At 50.4% G+C, this 20,172-nt stretch overlaps 1 protein-coding gene across 2 annotated transcripts in view; it reads right to left on the minus strand.

Annotated features, from left to right (window-relative positions):
• The window catches only part of LOC140398691 (zinc finger protein Aiolos-like), a 296,455-nt gene that overhangs the window by 29,559 nt on the left and 246,724 nt on the right, over positions 1-20,172 (minus strand). For both annotated transcript variants that reach the window (XM_072487687.1, XM_072487686.1), the window contains exon 6: positions 14,772-14,888. In XM_072487687.1, the coding sequence (XP_072343788.1) occupies positions 14,772-14,888 (117 nt within the window). The remainder of the gene's footprint in view (positions 1-14,771; positions 14,889-20,172) is intronic.

A 20,172-nucleotide genomic window follows, 5' to 3' on the forward strand; every position in this document is an offset into this window, starting at 1 on the left:
AGCTGCTTGAACTTTGCTTGTCCTCTCAACTCTGACAACCTTCCGATAAAATAACCTAGAACAGCAAACTGCAGGACTGGATGGAACGAGCAAACTATTTCAATGATGCTCTCATTGAAAATTCTTTTACGATGTATAATTATTTGAGAGTATTCAATTTCTGGAGAATTGCAAAGTTTTGAAATGAGAAATTAAAAGAATGTAACGTCACAGATCAGAAGCTGTGACCTATATAAAGGGATGTGATGCGATCATATCTGAATGTAGTGCCCTATTTAATAAAATGGAAATTTTACATAAAGGAAAATAAAATGATCGCACTTTTAACCTTTTGACTAATGACAGGTGCAGGGAAGTGGCAAGCTTCTTAGACCAGCTAGTCACTTTTTCAAATTTCAGCCACACAGCCCGGTGACGAAACGCGGTTGAGTAAGGCTCTGTAACAAGTGTCCGTTGTTACAAAATATCTCTCTTCCAGAACCATCACTGGCTGGATTCCCCGTCACCGTGTCCAAAATGCGAATTGCGATCAGGCAGAGAATCGCGAGGTAAACCAAAAATCCAGGTCTGTGCCCGGCACCGATTCCGACACCACGCTCCTGTCCCTCACTGGCGAGGATATGGATGTTTGCGCCCACGGGGTGGGTGGGGGTTGCCGAGGCCGGGGTGCAGTAGTGGTGAGTGACTTGGTGCATTTCCCCCTCGGGATCAGGGTGGCTTGGCTCAGACCGCCATTGTTGCCGTCTAGCTGTTTAATGAACCCCTTTGGTGTTCCGTACCGGCCCCTGGCTGCTCACTTTGCTGAGTGCTACCGGTGTCCCGTGAATGCTCAGAGAGCCTCGGGCCATCTGGGAGCCCACCCAGGCCGCTCCTCTGGATATCCTCATACCCCAGTGATTCATCAAGGGGATGGGCGTGGCCATGTTCAACCAGGGCACACAGGTGTTGGCACGCCTCAGTAGCGCTGCCCCACTGCACAGAAAGCAGGGGATCAGCAGAGCTCACCTCAACACGAGGATACCTGCACATGACCTTTACAGTCCTCCCTGGTTCTCTGCCTGTCTCAGGGCAGAGGCCTCAACGGTGACCGCCACCCGTCCAGATCTCCTCCTGGTGAGACTGGCAGCGCTGACAGCCTCTGCCACCACCCCCCAGGCGCTGTTCAGGCGGGCGGGCTTGAGACTGCAGCGCACCCTGGGGAAGGCAAGCCTGGAGCTGTGGGTCCACCTGGGACTCCCGAACTCGGGTGGTAGGTCTTATGTGAGCCATTTTTGTGGGTGCAGTGAGTGTGTGGTAAATGGAGTGCTTAAAAACAGCTCCAGCAGGTTAGCACTGCTGCCTCACGACGGCGAGGACCCAGGTTCAATCCCGGCTCCGGGTCACTGTCCGTGTGGAGTTTGCACATTCTCCCCGTGTCGGTGAGGGTCTCACCCCCACAACACAAAGATGTGCAGGGTAGGTGGATTGGCCACGCTAAATTACCCCTTTATTGGAAATTTAAAACAAAAACAGCTCCAGCTGCCAGGCTCTTTAGCGCTAACTCCGGCTCCAGTGATTACAATGTCCTTAGGGCCAGGAATTGCTCTGAATTTACACTGGCAGAGTGCTGGCCATTTTCATGTCCTGACTCGTTTACCGAATAGCACCTGCAGTGGGAATGTGAATCACACACTATCCAGCCCCAACGGCAATAATTAGGCTGCGATTCAGTAACCGCGTTGCGCCCGGCGCGGATCCGGGTGAATTGTGCGGGAACCACTCCGGCGTCGGGCTGCCTCAAAGGTGCAGAAGTCTCCGCACCTTTAGGGGCCAAGCTCTCACCTTGAGGGGCTAGGCCCGCGCCAGAGTGGTTTGCGCTCCACCGGCCGGCGGGAAAGGCCTTTGACTCCACGACAGCCGGGGCCAAAAGGTCTTCGCCCGGTGACGCGGGTCGGCGCATGCGCAGGGGAGGGGGTCTCTTCCGCCTCCGCCATAGTGAAGACCATGGCGAAGGCGGAAGAAAAAGAGTGCCCCCACGGCACAGGCTCGCCCGCGGATCGGTGGGCCCCAATCGCGGGCCAGGCCAGATCGCCTCGCGCCCCCCCAGGACCCCGGAGCCCACCTGCGCCACCTTGTCCCGCCGTTCAAAAGTTGGTTTACTCCACGCTGGCGGGACAGGCATTCCAGCAGCGGGACTTCGGCCCATCGCGGGCTGGAGAATCGGTGGGGGTGGGCCTGCCGACCGGCGCGGCACGATTCCCGCCCCCGCCGAATCTCTGGTGGCAGAGACTTCGGCCCATCGCGGGCCGGAGAATCGGCGGGGGTGGGCCTGCCGACCGGCGCGGCACGATTCCCGCCCCCGCCGAATCTCTGGTGGCGGAGACTTCGGGACACGGCGGGGGCGGGATTCACGCCAGTCCCCGGCGATTCTCCGACCCAGCGGGGGTGGGGGGGTCGGAGAATCCCGCCCAAGGGCTGGAATCTCATGGCCCTGCATGCCAAAGGGATCATCCAGTTCCGCCGATAGTGCGCCCCAGCTGCGGGCTTCCCGATGGCGAGGGGGGTGGGTTGCGTGGACAATACCGTCCACGGATTTGCAAAATCTTCCCTCTTGCGTCCGGTTTTGTCTCCAAATGAGATGATGCTGCTGAGTTGATCAGCCAGGAGGTGAATATTTGTGGAATATTCGCCCAAGCAGTATCTCAGTAAACCATCAGAGTGCGGGGCACCGTCCAACACCAGCAATGAGAACCATTTTGTGAACACCCTTGGTGCTGAGGAACATGTACCCTGGAAATTGAGCTACAGATACCGGAAGTGAAAATTCTTAATGGGACTGTGAACGTAAGCATTTTTCAGACTGATTTAGACCAGTCCATTTTTTTGTGGACTCACTGCATGGTTAACTTTTAAAAAATAAATTTAGAGTACCCACTTCATTTTTCCAATTAAGGGGCAATTTAGCCTGGCCAATCCACCTACCCTGCACATCTTTGGGTTATGGGGTTGAGACCCACGCAGACACGGGGAAAATGTGCAAACTCCACACGGACAGAGACCCAGAGCCGGGATCAAACCTGGGACCTTGGCGCCGTGAGGCAGCAGTGCTAACCACTGCGCACCGTACTGCCCACTGCAGGATTAACTTGAGGCAGTATTAGACTCCTGAACCTTTCCTTCTTCAAAAACTTGTTAAACTTTCTGGGATAGCATCGTCCATGACAGATGCTGTTGTCGGGCTGGAGGGATAGTGTCAGGGGCGGAAAAATACACTTTCTTCCCCTCACTCCCAGAGAAATTATTATGGACCAAAGTCTGGTTGGTTCCTACAAGGTGTTCAATCCAACATGACACTGGTACCTGGATACAATGAAAGAGGGAGAAATGTGAAAAGTGTTTGCACTGTCAGCCTCACTTTCTAAACCTCACCAGTGACATAATCACATCGACCCCCTTCAAATAACACATGACTCCCTCTGAATGATCAGTTGAAGATAACACGGTAGCACAGTGGTTAGCACTGTTGCTTCACAGCGCCAGGGTCCCAGGTTCAATTCCCGGCTTGGGTCACTGTCTGTGCGGAGTCTGCACGTTCTCCCCGTGTCTGCGTGGGTTTCCTCCGGGAGCTCCGGTTTCCTCCCCCAAGTCTCGAAAGACATGCTTGTTAAATAATTTGGACATTCTGAATTCTCCCTCTGTGTACCCGAACAGGCGGCGGAGTGTGGCGACTAGGGGATTTTCACAGTAACTTCATTGCAGTGTGTGGTGGTATGTATTAGGGGTATTAAGGTACCCTGGGATGCCGAGAGGCTATTGGTGGATAGACACTGGATCCCGATTGGATCAGCCGCCTGCTGGCTCCACCCAGCAAGGCGGAGTATAAGAGCCCGGGTTCTCCCAGCAGCCGCATTCTGTAACTGTGCTGCTGGGGAACAAGTCTGCGTAATAAAGCCATCGTTCGACTCCTTCTCATCTCGCCTCGTGAGTGATTAATTGTGCTACAATTTATTACGCAAAATTTTAAGGACATGGAGCTCCGAATCATGCCGGAGTGTCTGCGAATCAGCCCCCACACGGCAAACGCAGCGGCCGCTTTTATACATTGGTTAGTGTGTTTCCAGGGATACCTCCGAACGGCCCCCGGCATACCTACAGAGGAACAGAAAACCCAGGTCCTGCATGCCAGGGTGAGCCCTGATATCTACACGCTCATAGAGGATGCGGACGATTTCCTGACGGGAATCACGATGCTGATAGGAATCTACGTTCGGCCCGTCAACCAGGTCTACGCACGCCACCAGCACGCGACGAGACGGCAGATCCCCGGGAGTCGCTGGACAAATTCTACAGTGCGCTGTTGATACTGGGGAGAAACTGCAACTGCCCATCGGTTTCGACTAACGAACACACAGAGCTGCTGGTCCGAGATGCGTTCATGGCAGGTATGCTTTCATCCCAAATTCGCCAGCGATTGCTGGAAAGAAACACACTAGGCCTCAAAGAGGCAAAGGCCCTTGCGGCCTCGTTTGATGTGGCGCCATAGAACGCCAGCGCCTACGTCCCCAACCGCGCGGCAGTCCCTTGGGCACCGTGGACCCCGCCGCGACCGAACCCCCGGGACTTCCTGGGGGCCTGCACTGCCAGAGCGGCAGATCACCCGGGGGGGCCCTGCTGCTACTTTTGCGGGCAGGGGAAACACCCCTGGATGCGCTGCCTGGCCCGCTCGGCCCTCTGTAAAGGGTGCGGGAAAAAGGGCCATTTCGTTGCTGTGTGCCTTGCCCGGGGGTAGCCACAATCTCCGGGGGAGAACCCAAACTCAACCCCCACAGCGATCCATGTGCGGCCAATGGGCGCCGTCATCTTGGGTCCCGGACTCCACGCGGAGGGATGTGCGCCGCCATTTTATACCCCCCCAGCAACGTGCGACCCGTGGACGCTGGCATCATGCCCACCCCCGACTGTGTGCGACCCGTGGACGCCGCTATCTTGGCTGACGTCTAAGGACCCCGGGATGGATGCCCACACGGGGCCTGAAGAAAACGCCCCGATGCAGCAACTACGACTGGCTTCGGTGACCCTGGACCAGTCGCGGTCCCGAACGCTCCAAACAGCATCAACAACGATATTCGTAAACGGGTACGAGATGCCCTGCCTGATCGACTCTGGGAGCACGGAGAGTTTTATACATCCTGATACGGTAAGACGACGTTCCCTTCTGATCCACCCAAGTAATTTTTAAAAAATTCTGGCAGCGGGGTCCCATTTGGTAGAGATAAAAGGGTTCTGCATCGCGAACCTCACGGTGCAGGGGAGGGAGTTCAAAAACTACCGGCTGTACGTCCTTCCCCACCTCTGCGCTGCCACACTCCTGGGATTGGATTTTCAGTGCAATCTCCAGAGATTAACGTTTAAATTCGGCGGCCCTATACCCCCACTCACTATCTGCAGCCTCGCGACACTCAAGGTCGATACACCTTCCCTGTTCGCGAACCTCACCTGGATTGCAAACCAGTCGCAACTAGGAGCAGACAGTACAGTGCCCAGGACCAATCTTTTATCCGGTCAGAAGTCCAGCGGCTTCTGAGGGAAGGCATAATCCAGGCCAGCAATAGTCCCTGGAGAGCACAGGTGGTAGTAGTAAAGACCGGGGAGAAGCAGAGGATGGTCGTAGACTATAGTCAAACCATCAATAGGTACACGCAGCTAGATGCGTACCCTCTCCCCCGCATATCCGACATGGTCAATCGGATTGCACAGTACAAGGTCTTTTCCACGGTGGACCTTAAGTCCGCCTACCACCAGCTCCACATCCGCCCAAGCGACCAAAAATACACTGCTTTCGAAGCAGATGGGCGGCTCTATCATTTTTTAAGGGTTCCATTCGGCGTCACTAACGGGGTCTCGGTCTTCCAACGGGAGATGGACCGAATGGTTGATCGGTACGGTTTGCGGGCCACGTTCCCGTATCTCGACAACGTCACCATCTGCGGCAACGACCAGCAGGACCACGATGCCAACCTCCGCAAATTCCTCCAGACCGCAAACGCCCTGAATCTCACATACAACAGGGAGAAATGCGTGTTTAGCACCGACCATCTAGCCATCCTTGGCTACGTAGTGCGAAATGGAGTGATAGGCCCCGACCCCGAACGCATGCGCCCCCTCATGGAGTTCCCCCTCCCCCACTGCTCCAAGGCCCTGAAACGCTGCCTGGGCTTCTTCTCTTATTACGCCCAGTGGGTCCCCAACTACGCGGACAAGGCCCGTCCGCTAATCCAGTCCACGGTTTTTCCCCTGCCGACAGAGGCCCTTCAGCCGCATCAAAGCGGATATCGCAAAGGCCACAATGCACGCCATCGACGAGTCCCTCCCCTTCCAAGTCGAGAGCGACGCGTCTGACCTAGCTCTGGCGGCCACCCTCAACCAAGCGGGCAGGCCCGTGGCTTTTTTCTCCCGAACCCTCCACGCTTCAGAAATTCGCCACTCCTCAGTGGAAAAGGAGGCCCAAGCCATAGTGGAAGCTGTGCGACATTGGAGGCATTACCTGGCCGGTAGATTCACTCTCCTCACCGACCAACGGTCGGTTGCCTTCATGTTCGATAATGCGCAGCGGGGCAAGAACAAGAACGACAAGATCTTGCGGTGGAGGATCGAACTCTCCACCTATAACTATGAGATCTTGTATCGTCCCGGAAAGCTGAACGAGCCGTCAGATGCCCTATCCCGTGGTATATGTGCCAACACACAAGTGGACCGTCTCCGAACCCTCCACGAGGACCTCTGCCACACGGGGCTCACTTGGTTCTATCACTTCGTAAAGACCCGCAACCTGCCCTACTCCAGCGAGGAGGTCAGGACCGCCACCAGGAACTGCCACATCTGCGCAGAGTGCAAGCCGCATTTCTACCGGCCAGAGAAAGCGCACCTGATAAAGGCTTCCCGTCCCTTTGAAGGCCTCAGTCTGGACTTCAAAGTCCCCCTCCCCTCCACCGATCGCAACACGTACTTCCTGAACGTGATTGACGAATACTCCCTGTTCCCATTTGCCATTCCCTGTCCCGACATGACCGCGGCCACGGTCATTAAAGCCCTCGGCACCAGCTTTACACTGTTCGGTTTCCCCGCCTACATACATAGCGATAGGGGGTCCTCCTTCATGAGCGACGAACTGCGTCAGCAAGGGCATTGCCTCGAGCAGGACGACCAGTTACAACCCCCGGGGGAACGGTCAGGTAGAGAGGGAGAACGGAACGGTCTGGAAGACTGTCCTGCTGGCCCTGTGGTCCAGACGTCTCCCAGTTTCCCGCTGGCAGGAAGTCCTCCCGGACGCCCTCCACTCCATCCGGTCGCTGCTGTGTACAACAACAAATCAAACACCTCACGAACGCCTCCTTGTCTTCCCTAGGAAGTCCTCCTCCGGAACGTCACTTCCGACCTGGCTGGCAGCCCCGGGACCCATCCTGCTCCGAAAGTATGTGTGGACGCACAAATCGGACCCGTTGGTCGAGAGGGTTCATCTCCTCCACGGGAACCCTCAAAACGCCTACGTGGCGTACCCCGACGGCCGACAGGACACGGTCTCCCTGCCGGACCTGGCACCTGCCAGAGCCCCACCCCCTCCCCAACAACAGTGACCCCCTCTGGAGCCACGCACACACCCCCAACACCAATCACCCCCTCCCTCCCGCCGGCGCACCCCACAGCTACCCCCTTCCAGGGTGGATCGGTCCTTCCCCCGGCCCCAAATAGGGATATTGGACCGGGACGAGGCATCGCGACGCTCCCAGAGACGACGAGGCCAGAACCGACGCCTGCATCACCACCGGGGCTAAGCCGATCGGTGAGGACGACCGGGGCACCCATTCGACTCATCGAATCTGTATAATGAAGCGAGATTTGCCTCTGTAAATATTGTTTTGGGTTGCCCAGTAAAAGCGGCATTGTAAGTAGTTAATATCGGAGCATAGCCGCCATGTTAGCGGCATCCGAGGTACCGACTCTGGAAACCCCTACCACCATACGGCCCACTACCCCGCCGGGTTCCTTTTTAACAAGCGGTGAATGTGGTGGCATGTATTAGGGGTATTAAGGTACCACTGGGATGCCGAGAGGCTATTGGTGGATAGACACTGGATCCCGATTGGATCAGCCGCCTGTTGGCTCCACCCAGTAAGGCGGAGTATAAGAGCCCGGGTTCTCCCAGCAGCCGCATTCTGTAACTGTGCTGCTGGGGAACAAATCTGTGTAATAAAGCCATCGTTCGACTCCTACTCATCTCGTCTCGTGAGTGATTGATTGTGCTACACAGTGTTAATGTAAGCTGACTTGTGACACTAATAATGATTATTATTATTATAACACAAATACTTGAGTAGAGGAGGTTGAAGGGCTGACACTACCAGTAAGCTCCAGGACATGGCAGCACCTAGTGGCTCCACAAATGCTGTTTCTGTCCTTCTCTGCTGGGTCTTTGCTTTGTTGGGTGAAGTTCAGCACAAGTTGATGCGGAAATGCTTGCGACACTCAAACATGCCAGAAGTTGGCTCCCGGAGTCCTCCTGATGTTTTATTTTTCTCCTAATCATTCCGGAATTATGCAGGACTGTGTTTGGAGTCAGACCAGGCAGCTCCTGCCAGAAAGGTAAAGGTGCTGCTCTAACATTGTCGGTTCAGTGTGTTTGGAGTAGCATTTGGAATTTGTTTGCTGGCTAATGTTCAGCTTACCAACTGTACCCTGGAATCTTCAGTTGAAATCTGTGGTGTCAACCAAGAAAAATGACTACAGACAACAGTTGGTACTAAGATAATGATCAACTGTGGTAATGGCCGTGTACGTTGGTTGGAAAGCTCTCAAGTAGTGCAGAAAGCAAGATAATGGCCAGCTATGAGCATCGGCTGACTAACACTGCCAATCAATGTCAGCTACAATAATAACAAAGCAGCCAGTCGACATTAATAGATACCGCTGTCAGAAATACTCATAGATCAGGCCTCCCACCAAATGGTTTGTGTGTGATCAGCCTCCTACGCTCCAGCAATGGGGGGAAGATGCTAAAAGAGGAATAATGGAAGAGGTTGGTTTATTGAGCAGCTATTTGATGAGAGAGTGAATGGGAAACATGTTTAGATTGTTGGATGCTAAAATCAAAACAAAATGGAAATTGGGCAGTATCTATAATGGGTGCTGAATTTACAATGACAATTTATATGGGTGGCAAACTAAAAATCCGCTCCTTGGGAATCTATAATATATAAATGAATGGGAAGGTGTTTAGGTTGTACAAAATCCGTAATATGAGAGTAAGTGGTAAGAGAGTTTAGTAGGGATTCTAAGGTGCAGGACTGAATGGGAAGGAAGCCACCCGTCTGGAAGAAATCACTTATCATTCCACTGCATATATATTGGGATCTTCAGGTGGGAGGCCCAGGCTACCTGCTAGAATTAGGCAAGAGGTATTTCACTATATGTAATGCAATATTGGGGGACATAGGACCCAAATGCAATTGACAGTGACAACTGGATAGAGTGTGCGAGAAACACTTCACTAGTTAAGACTGAGTGGGGCAAAGGAAAAGGCCCCATAAACAAGCTCCGTGCGAATGGCACTCCTGCTCTCGAGTACTGCTCTATTTGCCTTGTAGGCAGGTCAGCCTCTGAACCTCCCAATATTGGGCCAGGCTATACAGCCAGCGAGATGCAGTGGAATGCCAGTTTGGGATGTGCAGCTAACCACCAGCATTGCAATGCGACCCTCAGAAAGAATCAGGCCGCCTGGTGCCAGCGTGCCCCACGCCCACAGAGAGGGTCTGGACACACTGGATAGGAAAAAGCCACAGCCATTGGTAGAAGGATGGAGAAGACACGGGCACACATTTAAAATAATTGGTGAAGACGCAATGGTGCCATGAGGTGAAAGATTTTCACGCAGTGAGAGGTTCAGAGTACAGTGCCTGAGAGTGTGGTGGAGGCACGTTCAATCCAGACATTCGAGAGGGAATTGGAATCTGGAAAGGAAAAGTGTAGGGATACAGGGAGAAGGCAGGGGAGCGGCACTAGGTAAATTAATCTTACGGAAAGCTGGTGCTGACACAAGCCACATAACCTCTTTCTGTAACCATTCTGTGGAAATGACGATAGTTTAATTCTATGGGTGTCTACTGACAAGGTTTTGGCTTCAGTCTCGAAAACATGTTCACCAGCCCTTGAGATAAATCAAGTTTATTGATGAACTGGTACATTTTGAAACAATGTGTAGAACAAATTGTTCCAGCCACAAGCATCATGACTGGGTGTCCAGATTTGTCAGATGTACAATGAAAAAAACACCAGGTTCAACCACCTAGGCCCAGCATAAGTAAAGGAAAATGCTCATTTCCTGTTAGATATGTAATGTGGTTGGCTCGTGATAGAGGGATGTGCACAGAGGTAGATTATTTTGCAATCACAACTGCCTATCTGATTAACAATGATTATTATCAGAGGCAGCTGGGATCCTCTGATAATGATTGCATAAAAAGAAACTTGTTTGATTTCAGGATATGTTTGCTGACAGCTTCAATAGGAAATGGTTGCTTTGTGCGTGTTGGAATGTTGCAGCATAAAAATGTCTCATTGGTTGTAAATATTTTATTTTGTGAATTTGGTCTTTTTGAAAATTAATGTTTCAACTGGAAGTGGATGGTGGGTGATAGGCTTCCCGGGATAACTGGAACCTCTCCTTTTAACTTTGCAAGTGGTACAGCCTCATTTTTACTGAATTCAAGGGGAACGTTCCTCTGAAATTCCCCAACGTTCTTCGTGGGAAACTCCACCACTCGCCTAGTGACACATCTCAAATCCGGTATTGCCAGATTTGTTTAAAATAGTTGCACATGAAGGAATGATCAGTCTGGTTCATTAAAACATTTTCCACAATTGCGTCTGCAAAATAACTAATGTGTTGCCTGAAAATATCGGGAGCATGCACCAGGTGTTCTCAGTGCTGTAAGAGTTCGAGATTTCACACCCCATATTGTGCTGGGGGGCAGTGAGGAGGCACAAAGCACAGTACTACAAAGAATAAAAACCCAAACAATTTGTAAGAAGACAGATACTTTTAGAAACAGTTTCCTTTTCAATTTCAATGCCAAAATCCCGTCAATCTTTCCAATGCGCAGTCTGAAAAACTGCTCCTTGGACACTCCATCCTTTCTTTCCAAAAGAGAAGTTAATTGCCTTTTTTCAATGTCTTCCAATTAGGAAGTTGAGTTTCTGCAAAGTTAGGTTAAGTCATTTTTCACATTAAAAATCTGACCACGTTGAACCAAAGAAATCCAGTCGATCACAACATGACGATGTTCTGATATTGTTCGAGCAATGAATGAGTTTCTGAATTGTTTCAGATCATGTTTCCTTTATCTAGCTGGGCAGGAGTATGTTTCCATTACAGCTCAATTATACAATGCAGGAAAATTATACATTTTCGTCAAAATAAGTTCTGAAATGCTAACTTGACCTTCCTGTCTCCAAAGTTTCTGGGCGCTATTCTACCCCCACCCCCCCCACGCCGGGTGGGAGAATAGCCGGGGTGCCATGCGAATCGCACCACGCCTTCCCGACCCCCGCACGCGATTCCCCCACCCCCCGGAAACCAGCGGGGCGCGATTTGCACCGGGCCGCTCGGAGAACCGGCGATTCTCCGACCTGGATGAGCCGAGCAGCTGCTACGACACGACAGGTTCCCGCCGGCGCCGTCCACCCCTGGTCGCTGCCGGCGGGAACTCTGCGGGAACGCTGGGGGGGGGGGGGGGGGGGGCGGCCTGTGGGGAGGGAGGGGGGCTCCTTCACCGGGGTGGCCTCCGATGGGGTCTGGCCCGCGATCGGGGCCCACCGATCGGCGGGCCGGCCTCTCCCCCCCCCCCCCCCCGGGCCTACCTCCTTCCGCGCGCGGCCCCAGAACACCGCCGCCATGTTGGTGAGGGGCCGGCGTGCGTAAGCGTAAGACGTTCCACGTGCATGCACGGGTTGGCGCGGCGCCCATTTGGCACCTCTTAAGGATGCTGGAGTGGCGTGAACTGCTCGAGCGCTGTGCTGCCCCCTGTGGGGGCCAGAATAGGTTGTGCCCGGGCCCTGATCGTGCCTTCGTGAAACGTGATGGCGTTCACAATGGTGCGAACACGTGGCCGCCATATTGGAGAATCGCCCCCTTATCTTTAGTTTCCACCATTGTCTTTTTTTTGTAGTTCTGACATCAGCTGTCCCTCGATTCAAAGAAGATTTTACCCAGGGTCACGGTCATCGGTCTGTAAAACCCACAGATCTTTCGGTACATGGGGTATGGTATCTCACGGAGGTAGTGAGACACAGAATGCAGGATGTCCTCCCCTTTCTTTAATTTCTCAGCTGTTGTTCTGCCAGGTGCTTAGACCGAAAGGTTTTAACGCAGCTTGACACAAGTTGCTGCCATTCTGAATGATTGGTAGCAGGTTCTCCCAATCGTTCATGCCAACCCTGCAGCACTTCAGGGAGACCCTCAGCGTTTTTGAAGCATTTCCGTTGTCGTCCTGTGGAATGTTGTCCATTTGCAAGTTGAGAAAACAGGAATTTTGCCATCAACTCCATTTTCTCGCCCTCTCCCCATATCCCTTAATGTACTGTGAGCCCAAAAATCTCTCTATCCCTGTGTGTTCAGTGATGGAACATCCACAACCCTTTGGGATAGGGAATGCCAAAGATTCACAACCCTCTGAGTCAATTAATTTATCTTCATCTCAGTCCTGCAAACTTGGCTGATGGAATATAACTGAGGGAAATGTGAAGTTATGCACTTTGCTAGGAGCTGAATATTGTTTAAATCGGGAAAGACTGCAGAAAGCTGCAGCACAGAGGGATCTGGGGGTTTGTGTGCATAAATCACAAAGAGCGAGCATGCAGGTTCAGGGGGTAATTACAGTTCTCACCCTGCATTAAGGCAGACTTTTCTCTGTTTCCATAGCTGGCTATCCCTGGAACAGATCGCTAGTCTGTATGTAAAAGGTTTATAGCTTGAGAAGCGCCACTTGGCATCAAGCGTGACTGACCAGAAGTCTCTCCTGCTCTTATCGTCTGCCATTGGTGTGTTGGAAGGATTCGCACTCAATCCGTTTGGCTCCGTTGTGAACGCCACCAGGCCTGAGGCGGGATTCTCCCCGACCCGGCGGGGGGTCCCGGGGGGATGGAGTGACGTGAACCACTCCGGCTTCGGGCCACCCCAAAGGTGCGGACAATCCGCACCTTTAGGGGCCATGCCCTCACCTTTAGGGGCGAGGCCCGTGCCGGAGTGGTTGCCGTCCCGCCGCTCGGCGTGGAAAGCCTTTGGCGCCATGCCAGCCGGGGCCAAAGGGACTCCGCCGGCCGGCAGAAGTCAGCGCATGCGCGGGGGTCACCTCCGCGTCGGCCATCGTGGAGGCTGTGGAAGATTCTAGGACCAGTGGGCATAATCTCAACGTTCGGGGTCACCAATTTAAGATAGAAATTAGGAGGAATAGTGAATCTGTGGAATTCTTTACCGCAGGGAGCTTGGAGACTGGGTTGCTCAATACGTTCAAGACTGAGATAGCCAGATTTTTAATCAGTAAAGGAATCAAGGGTTAAGGGGATAAGGTGGGGAAGTGGAGTTGAGGATTATCATATCAGACTGAATGGCAAAGCAGACTCGATGGGCCGAATAGCCGACTCTACTCCTACTCCTTTTGGTCAAAATGATTGGCCCCGTATCTTGAGACTGTGCCCGTGTTTTAGACTCCCAGCCAGCAGAAACATTCTCTCGGCACCTAAGGGGATCAGGGGCTATGGGGAGAAGGCAGGAGAATGGGGGATAAGAAAATATCAGCCATGATTGAATGGCGGAGCAGACTCGATGGGCCGAGTGGCCTAATTCTGCTCCTATGTCGTCTGGTCTTATCAAACCCCCTCAGAATGTTGGAGGCTTTACTGGGATCACCTCCTCATGCTTACAAACTCCAGAGAATAAACCCAATCTATTAACCTCAGCCCAGGACAACAACCCACTCATTTGGCAGCAAAAAAACAATCCCAAGGTGATAAAGGGAAAGGAAGCCACACATTCAGTTAGTTTGATTGTTTGAGGTTGGTGGCACCCTACAACGTCCAAACAGTGTTATTATTTAATATTTGGGACACATTAAAGAGGTCGGTATTTTACCCAGAAGCAGAATATTATAATTTCCTGGGTTCCAGTCTTCCTTTGGTAACTTTGCTGGAATGAATCTGTGGTGAATAGTCAAAGGAAAACCTCTGGGGGGGGAAAGTACATACTGAACAAAGATGGGTTCTGGTGAGGGAGCTACCCTGCCGCTCTGACCAATTTACAAGGTGTTAAATTTCAGAAATTAAAAAGAAAGGTTTGTATTTATATAGTGCCTTTCATAACCACAAGCTGCTCCAAAGCACTTTGTAAGCAATGAAATACTTCTGAAGAGCAGTCACTGCAATGAAGGAAATGCAGCAGCCAATTTGTGAACAGCAAGATCTCACAAACTGCCAGATGATCTGTTTTTAGGTGTTGGATGAGGGATAAATGTTGGCCAGGACACTGGGAGAACTCCTTGCTCTTCTTTCTACCCAAGAGGTTTAACAGCATTTCTGACAATGCAACACAAGGAAGAATTTCTTTATTGTGCTGGGCGAGAGAAAAACTATGTGGGGCTCATTGCACTCTCCACGATCCATTCTTCAATTGCCACTTGACCTGTAAGGGCTTTTAAAAGAAACTCCATCCATCTTTTGAAAATACATAAATATATAAATCTCACCTGGGGCGCAGAGGCCTGTTTTCTCCAGGTAACTGTGGCAACGATCCTTGTGCTCTTCGAGGGAGCTGCGTTGTTTATAACTCCGTCCACAGAAGCTACACTTGTAGGGCTTATCAACTGCAATGAAAACACGCAAATGGTGAAACATCTCACAGGAATACAAAGTAAACACGTGTGAGTTTAAGAGCTATTGTTAGCAGTAATATTTTTAACTTCGAGCCAGTTAACAAAAAAATATATTTTAAGTAAATAGTAATTGTGGCATAAGTAATAGTCGTCTGTGTACATTAATAAAAATATCACTCAGAGAGAAAATTGCGCGTGACAGCCAAACACAACCACTCGTGAGCCTCTGACTTACATTTAAGAGGCTAAGATGTTGGAGCAGTAACTGCGCTGGTATTCGCTTGGTTCAATGGCAGCTTCACAAAGCTCGAACCATAATCATTTGGCCCATTTCTTTTCAGTCAAGAAATCTGCATTTCAGCAAATCACAAGGTTTCTTTGTTTGCTTTTATATCCGTTTTCTCTTCATTTGGACACTAGCTGCCGGTATTTCAATGTTTTAGCCCTCTCACAAAACCTGTCCGTCCAATTTTACTCAGAATGCTTTTTGTTAATTCATTCTCAGGATGTGGTGGCATTGGCAAGGTTGGCATTTATTGTTCATCCCAGGGCGCCCTGAGAAGGCAGTCATTGTAATTGATGCCCACATCAGGATTGTTCATGCTTTTGAAGTGGTTCATGCTTTTGGAGCGGAGCAAGTACATAGACTAGGCAAATATAGCACAAAAATATCATTTTTAATCCAAACAACTTAATTCCCTTCCATTGTAGTTGTTTTTACCACTTTTGGAAAGGGGGTCATTCTGCCTTTTGAGTTAATAATAATATATAATAATCGCTTATTGTCACAAGTAGGCTTCAATGAAGTTACTGTGAAAAGCCCCTAGTCGCCACATTCCGGCGCCTGTTCGGGGGGGCTGGTAAGGGAATTGAACCCGCGCTGCTGGCATTGTTCTGCATTACAAGCTAGCTGTTTAGCCCACTGATTGTTCCATTGTTCAGTTAGATCTTGGCTGGTTGATATCTCAGCTTATTTACCTGCTTCAGCTCGATATCCCAAGCCATCCTTACCCAACAACATTCTGTTAGGCTCAGTGTTGAAAAGTTCAATTGACAATCCCCCTCACCGCTGCATGCAGCACGCACCACGCTCATGGAGAGCAAGTTCCAGATTTGTACTACTCTTTGCGAGGAAAGCTATTTCCTGATTTTATTCCTGAATTTTGCATTTACTCACTGATAACAGGAACAGTAGAATATCTAGTTCACTTCTCTAGATGGGAAAACAATAATTGTTGTGAAATATTAAGGGTTCCTCATTTGCAAAGCAATTTTGCCCAACTTGCCTGTGTTCTGAGCAGCTGTGCAAGCCCATTGGGCTGAATGGCCTATTTCTAAACTGTAACAACCTATAATTATGCAGGGTCTGTTGACCGGGTAAAAGCAACTTAAAGGCCAGTTCTGAAAATGATTTTCTTGCAAAACTAGGATATACTGGCAGCTGTTTGTAAATACATTAAATGAAAATCGCTTATTGTCACAAGTAGGCTTCAAATGAAGTTACTGTGAAAAGCCCCTAGTCGCCACATTCCGGCGCCTGTTCGGGGAGGCTGGTACTCTTCGGGAGGGTTTAAACTAATTTGGCAGAGGAATGGGAACCGGATTTGTAGTCCAGCAACTAAGGTCGCCGATATTCAGGACGCCAAAGCGTGTAATGAGGCAGTGGGGAAGGGAACACTGACAAAGGAGAGTACTTGCAGGCACGGAGATGGGTTGAAGTGTGTATACTTCAACGCAAGAAGCATCAGGAATAAGGTGGGTGAACTTAAGGCATGGATCGGTACTTGGGACTACGATGTGGTGGGCATCACGGAAACTTGGATAGAAGAGGGGCAGAAATGGTTGTTGGAGGTCCCTGGTTATAGATGTTTCAATAAGATTAGGGAGGGTGGTAAAAGAGGTGGGGGGGGTGGCATTGTTAATTAGAGATAGTGTAACAGCTGCAGAAAGGCAGTTCGAGGAGTATCGCCCTATTGAGGTAGTATGGGTTGAAGTCAGAAATAGGAAAGGAGCAGTCACCTTGTTAGGAGTTTTCTATAGGCCCCCCAATAGTAGCAGAGATGTGGAGGAACAGATTGGGAAACAGATTTTGGAAAGGTGCAGAGGTCACAGGGTAGTAGTCATGGGTGACTTCCCAAATATTGAGTGGAAACTCTTTAGATCAAATAGTTTGGATGGGGTGGTGTTTGTGCAGTGTGTCCAGGAAGCTTTTCTAACACAGTATGTAGATTGTCCGACCAGAGGAGGGGCAATATTGGATTTAGTACTTGGTAATGAACCAGGGCAAGTGATAGATTTGTTAGTGGGGGAGCATTTTGGAGATAGTGACCACAATTCTGTGACTTTCACTTTAGTAATGGAGAGGGATAGGTGCGTGCAACAGGGCAAGGTTTACAATTGGGGGAAGGGTAAATACGGTGTTGTCAGACAAGAATTGAAGTGCATAAGTTGGGAACATAGGCTGTTAGGGAAGGACACAAGTGAAATGTGGAACTTGTTCAAGGAACAGGTACTACGTGTCCTTGATATGTATGTCCCTGTCAGGGCAGGGAAGAGATGGTCAAGTGAGGGAACCATGGTTGACAAGAGAGGTTGAATGTCTTGTTAAGAGGAAAAAGGAGACTTATGTAAGGCTGAGGAAACAAGGTTCAGACAGGGCATTGGAGGGATACAAGATAGCCAGGAGGGAACTGAAGAAAGGGATTAGGAGAGCTAAGAGAGGGCATGAACAATCTTTGGCGGGTAGGATCAAGGAAAACCCCAAGGCCATTGACACATATGTGAGAAATATGAGAATGACTAGTGCGAGGGTAGGTCCGATCAAGGACAGTAGCGGGAGATTGTGTATTGAGTCTGAAGAGATAGGAGAGGTCTTGAACGAGTACTTTTCTTCTGTATTTACAAATGAGAGGGGCCATATTGTTGGAGAGGACAGTGTGAAACAGACTGGTAAGCTCGAGGAAATACTTGTTAGGAAGGAAGATGTGTTGGGCATTTTGAAAAACTTGAGGATAGACAAGTCCCCCGGGCCTGACGGGATATATCCAAGGGTTCTATGGGAAGCAAGAGATAAAATTGCAGAGCCGTTGGCAATGATCTTTTCGTCCTCACTGTCAACAGGGGTGGTACCAGGGGATTGGAGAGTGGCGAATGTCGTGCCCCTGTTCAAAAAAGGGACTAGGGTTAACCCTGGGAATTACAGGCCAGTTAGTCTTACTTCGGTGGTCGGCAAAGTAATGGAAAGGGTACTGAAGGATAGGATTTCTGAGCATCTGGAAAGACACTGCTTGATTAGGGATAGTCAGCACGGATTTGTGAGGGGTAGGTCTTGCCTTACAAGTCTTATTGAATTCTTTGAGGAGGTGACCAAGCATGTGGATGAAGGTAAAGCAGTGGATGTAGTGTACATGGATTTTAGTAAGGCATTTGATAAGGTTCCCCATGGTAGGCTTCTGCAGAAAGTAAAGAGGCATGGGATAGTGGGAAATTTGGCCAGTTCGATAGAAGTCAGAGAGTGGTGGTGGATGGCAAATATTCAGCCTGGATCCCAGTTACCAGTGGCGTACCGCAGGGGTCAGTTCTGGGTCCTCTGCTGTTTGTGATTTTCATTAATGACTTGGATGAGGGAGTTGAAGGGTGGGTCAGTAAATTTGCAGACGATACGAAGATTGGTGGAGTTGTGGATAGTGAGGAGGGCTGTTGTCGGCTGCAAAGAGACATAGATAGGATGCAGAGCTGGGCTGAGAAGTGGCAGATGGAGTTTAACCCTGAAAGTGTGAGGTTGTCCATTTTGGAAGGACAAGTATGAATGCGGAATACAGGGTTAACGGTAGAGTTCTTGGCAATGTGGAGGAGCAGAGAGATCTTGGGGTCTATGTTCATACATCTTTGAAAGTTGCCACTCAAGTGGATAGAGCTGTGAAGAAGGCCTATGGTGTGCTCGCGTTCATTAGCAGAGGGATTGAATTTAAGAGCCGTGAGGTGATGATGCAGCTGTACAAAACTTTGGTAAGGCCACATTTGGAGTACTATGTGCAGTTCTGGTCGCCTCATTTTAGGAAGGATGTGGAAGCTTTGGAAAAGGTGCAAAGGAGATTTACCAGGATGATGCCTGGAATGGAGAGTAGGTCTTACGAGGAAAGGTTGAGGGTGCTAGGCCTTTTCTCATTAGAACGGAGAAGGATGAGGGGCGACTTGATAGAGGTTTATAAGATGATCAGGGGAATAGATAGAGTAGACAGTCAGAGACTTTTTCCCCGGGTGGAACAAACCATTACAAGGGGACATAAATTTAAGGTGAAAGGTGGAAGATATAGGAGGGATATCAGAGGTAGGTTCTTTACCCAGAGAGGAGTGGGGGCATGGAATGCACTGCCTGTGGAAGTAGTTGAGTCAGAAACATTGGGGACCTTCAAGCAGCTATTGGATAGGTACATGGATTACGGTAAAATGATATAATGTAGATTTATTTGTTCTTAAGGGCAGCACGGTAGCATTGTGGATAGCACAATTGCCTCACAGCTCCAGGGTCCCAGGTTCGATTCCGGCTTGGATCACTGACTGTGCGGAGTCTGCACATCCTCCTCGTGTGTGCGTGGGTTTCCTCCGGGTGCTCCGGTTTCCTCCCACAGTCCAAAGATGTGCAGGTTAGGTGGATTGGCCATGATAAATTGCCCTTAGTGTCCAAAATTGCCCTTGGTGTTGTGTGGAGGTGTTGAGTTTGGGTAGGGTGCTCTTTCCAAGAGCCGGTGCAGACTCAAAGGGCCGAATGGCCTCCTTCTGCACTGTAAATTCAATGATAATCTATGATTAATCTGGGACAAAGGTTCGGCACAACATCGTGGGCTGAAGGGCCTGTTCTGTGCTGTGTTTTCTATGTTCTATGTACGGGATGGTACATTTACAGCAAGCTAACTGAAGAGACCATAACACATAGGAGCAGAATTAGGCCACTCGGCCCATCGAGTCTGCTCTACCATTCAATCATGGCTGATATTTTCTCATCCCCATTCTCCTGCCTTCTCCCCATAACCCCTGATCCTATCTCTGTCTTAAAGACACTCAGTGATTTTGCCTCCACAGCCTTCTGTGGCAAAGTGTTCCACAGATTCACCACCCTTTTCCCGTTTGCAGGGTGGATGTTTTGCAGAATAGAGGTGTAGGACTGGCTGGAGAAGAGTCTGACGCCACTGGTGGGGCTGGTGGATGGATCCACGGACCAGAAGTGGGTCGAGAAGAAGGGAGCAGTTGGAGCAAGAGAATCTTTGTGCACCAC

This window comes from Scyliorhinus torazame, chromosome 21 (genome assembly GCF_047496885.1).
Source record: "Scyliorhinus torazame isolate Kashiwa2021f chromosome 21, sScyTor2.1, whole genome shotgun sequence".
NCBI classification, from domain to species: Eukaryota; Metazoa; Chordata; class Chondrichthyes; order Carcharhiniformes; family Scyliorhinidae; genus Scyliorhinus; species Scyliorhinus torazame.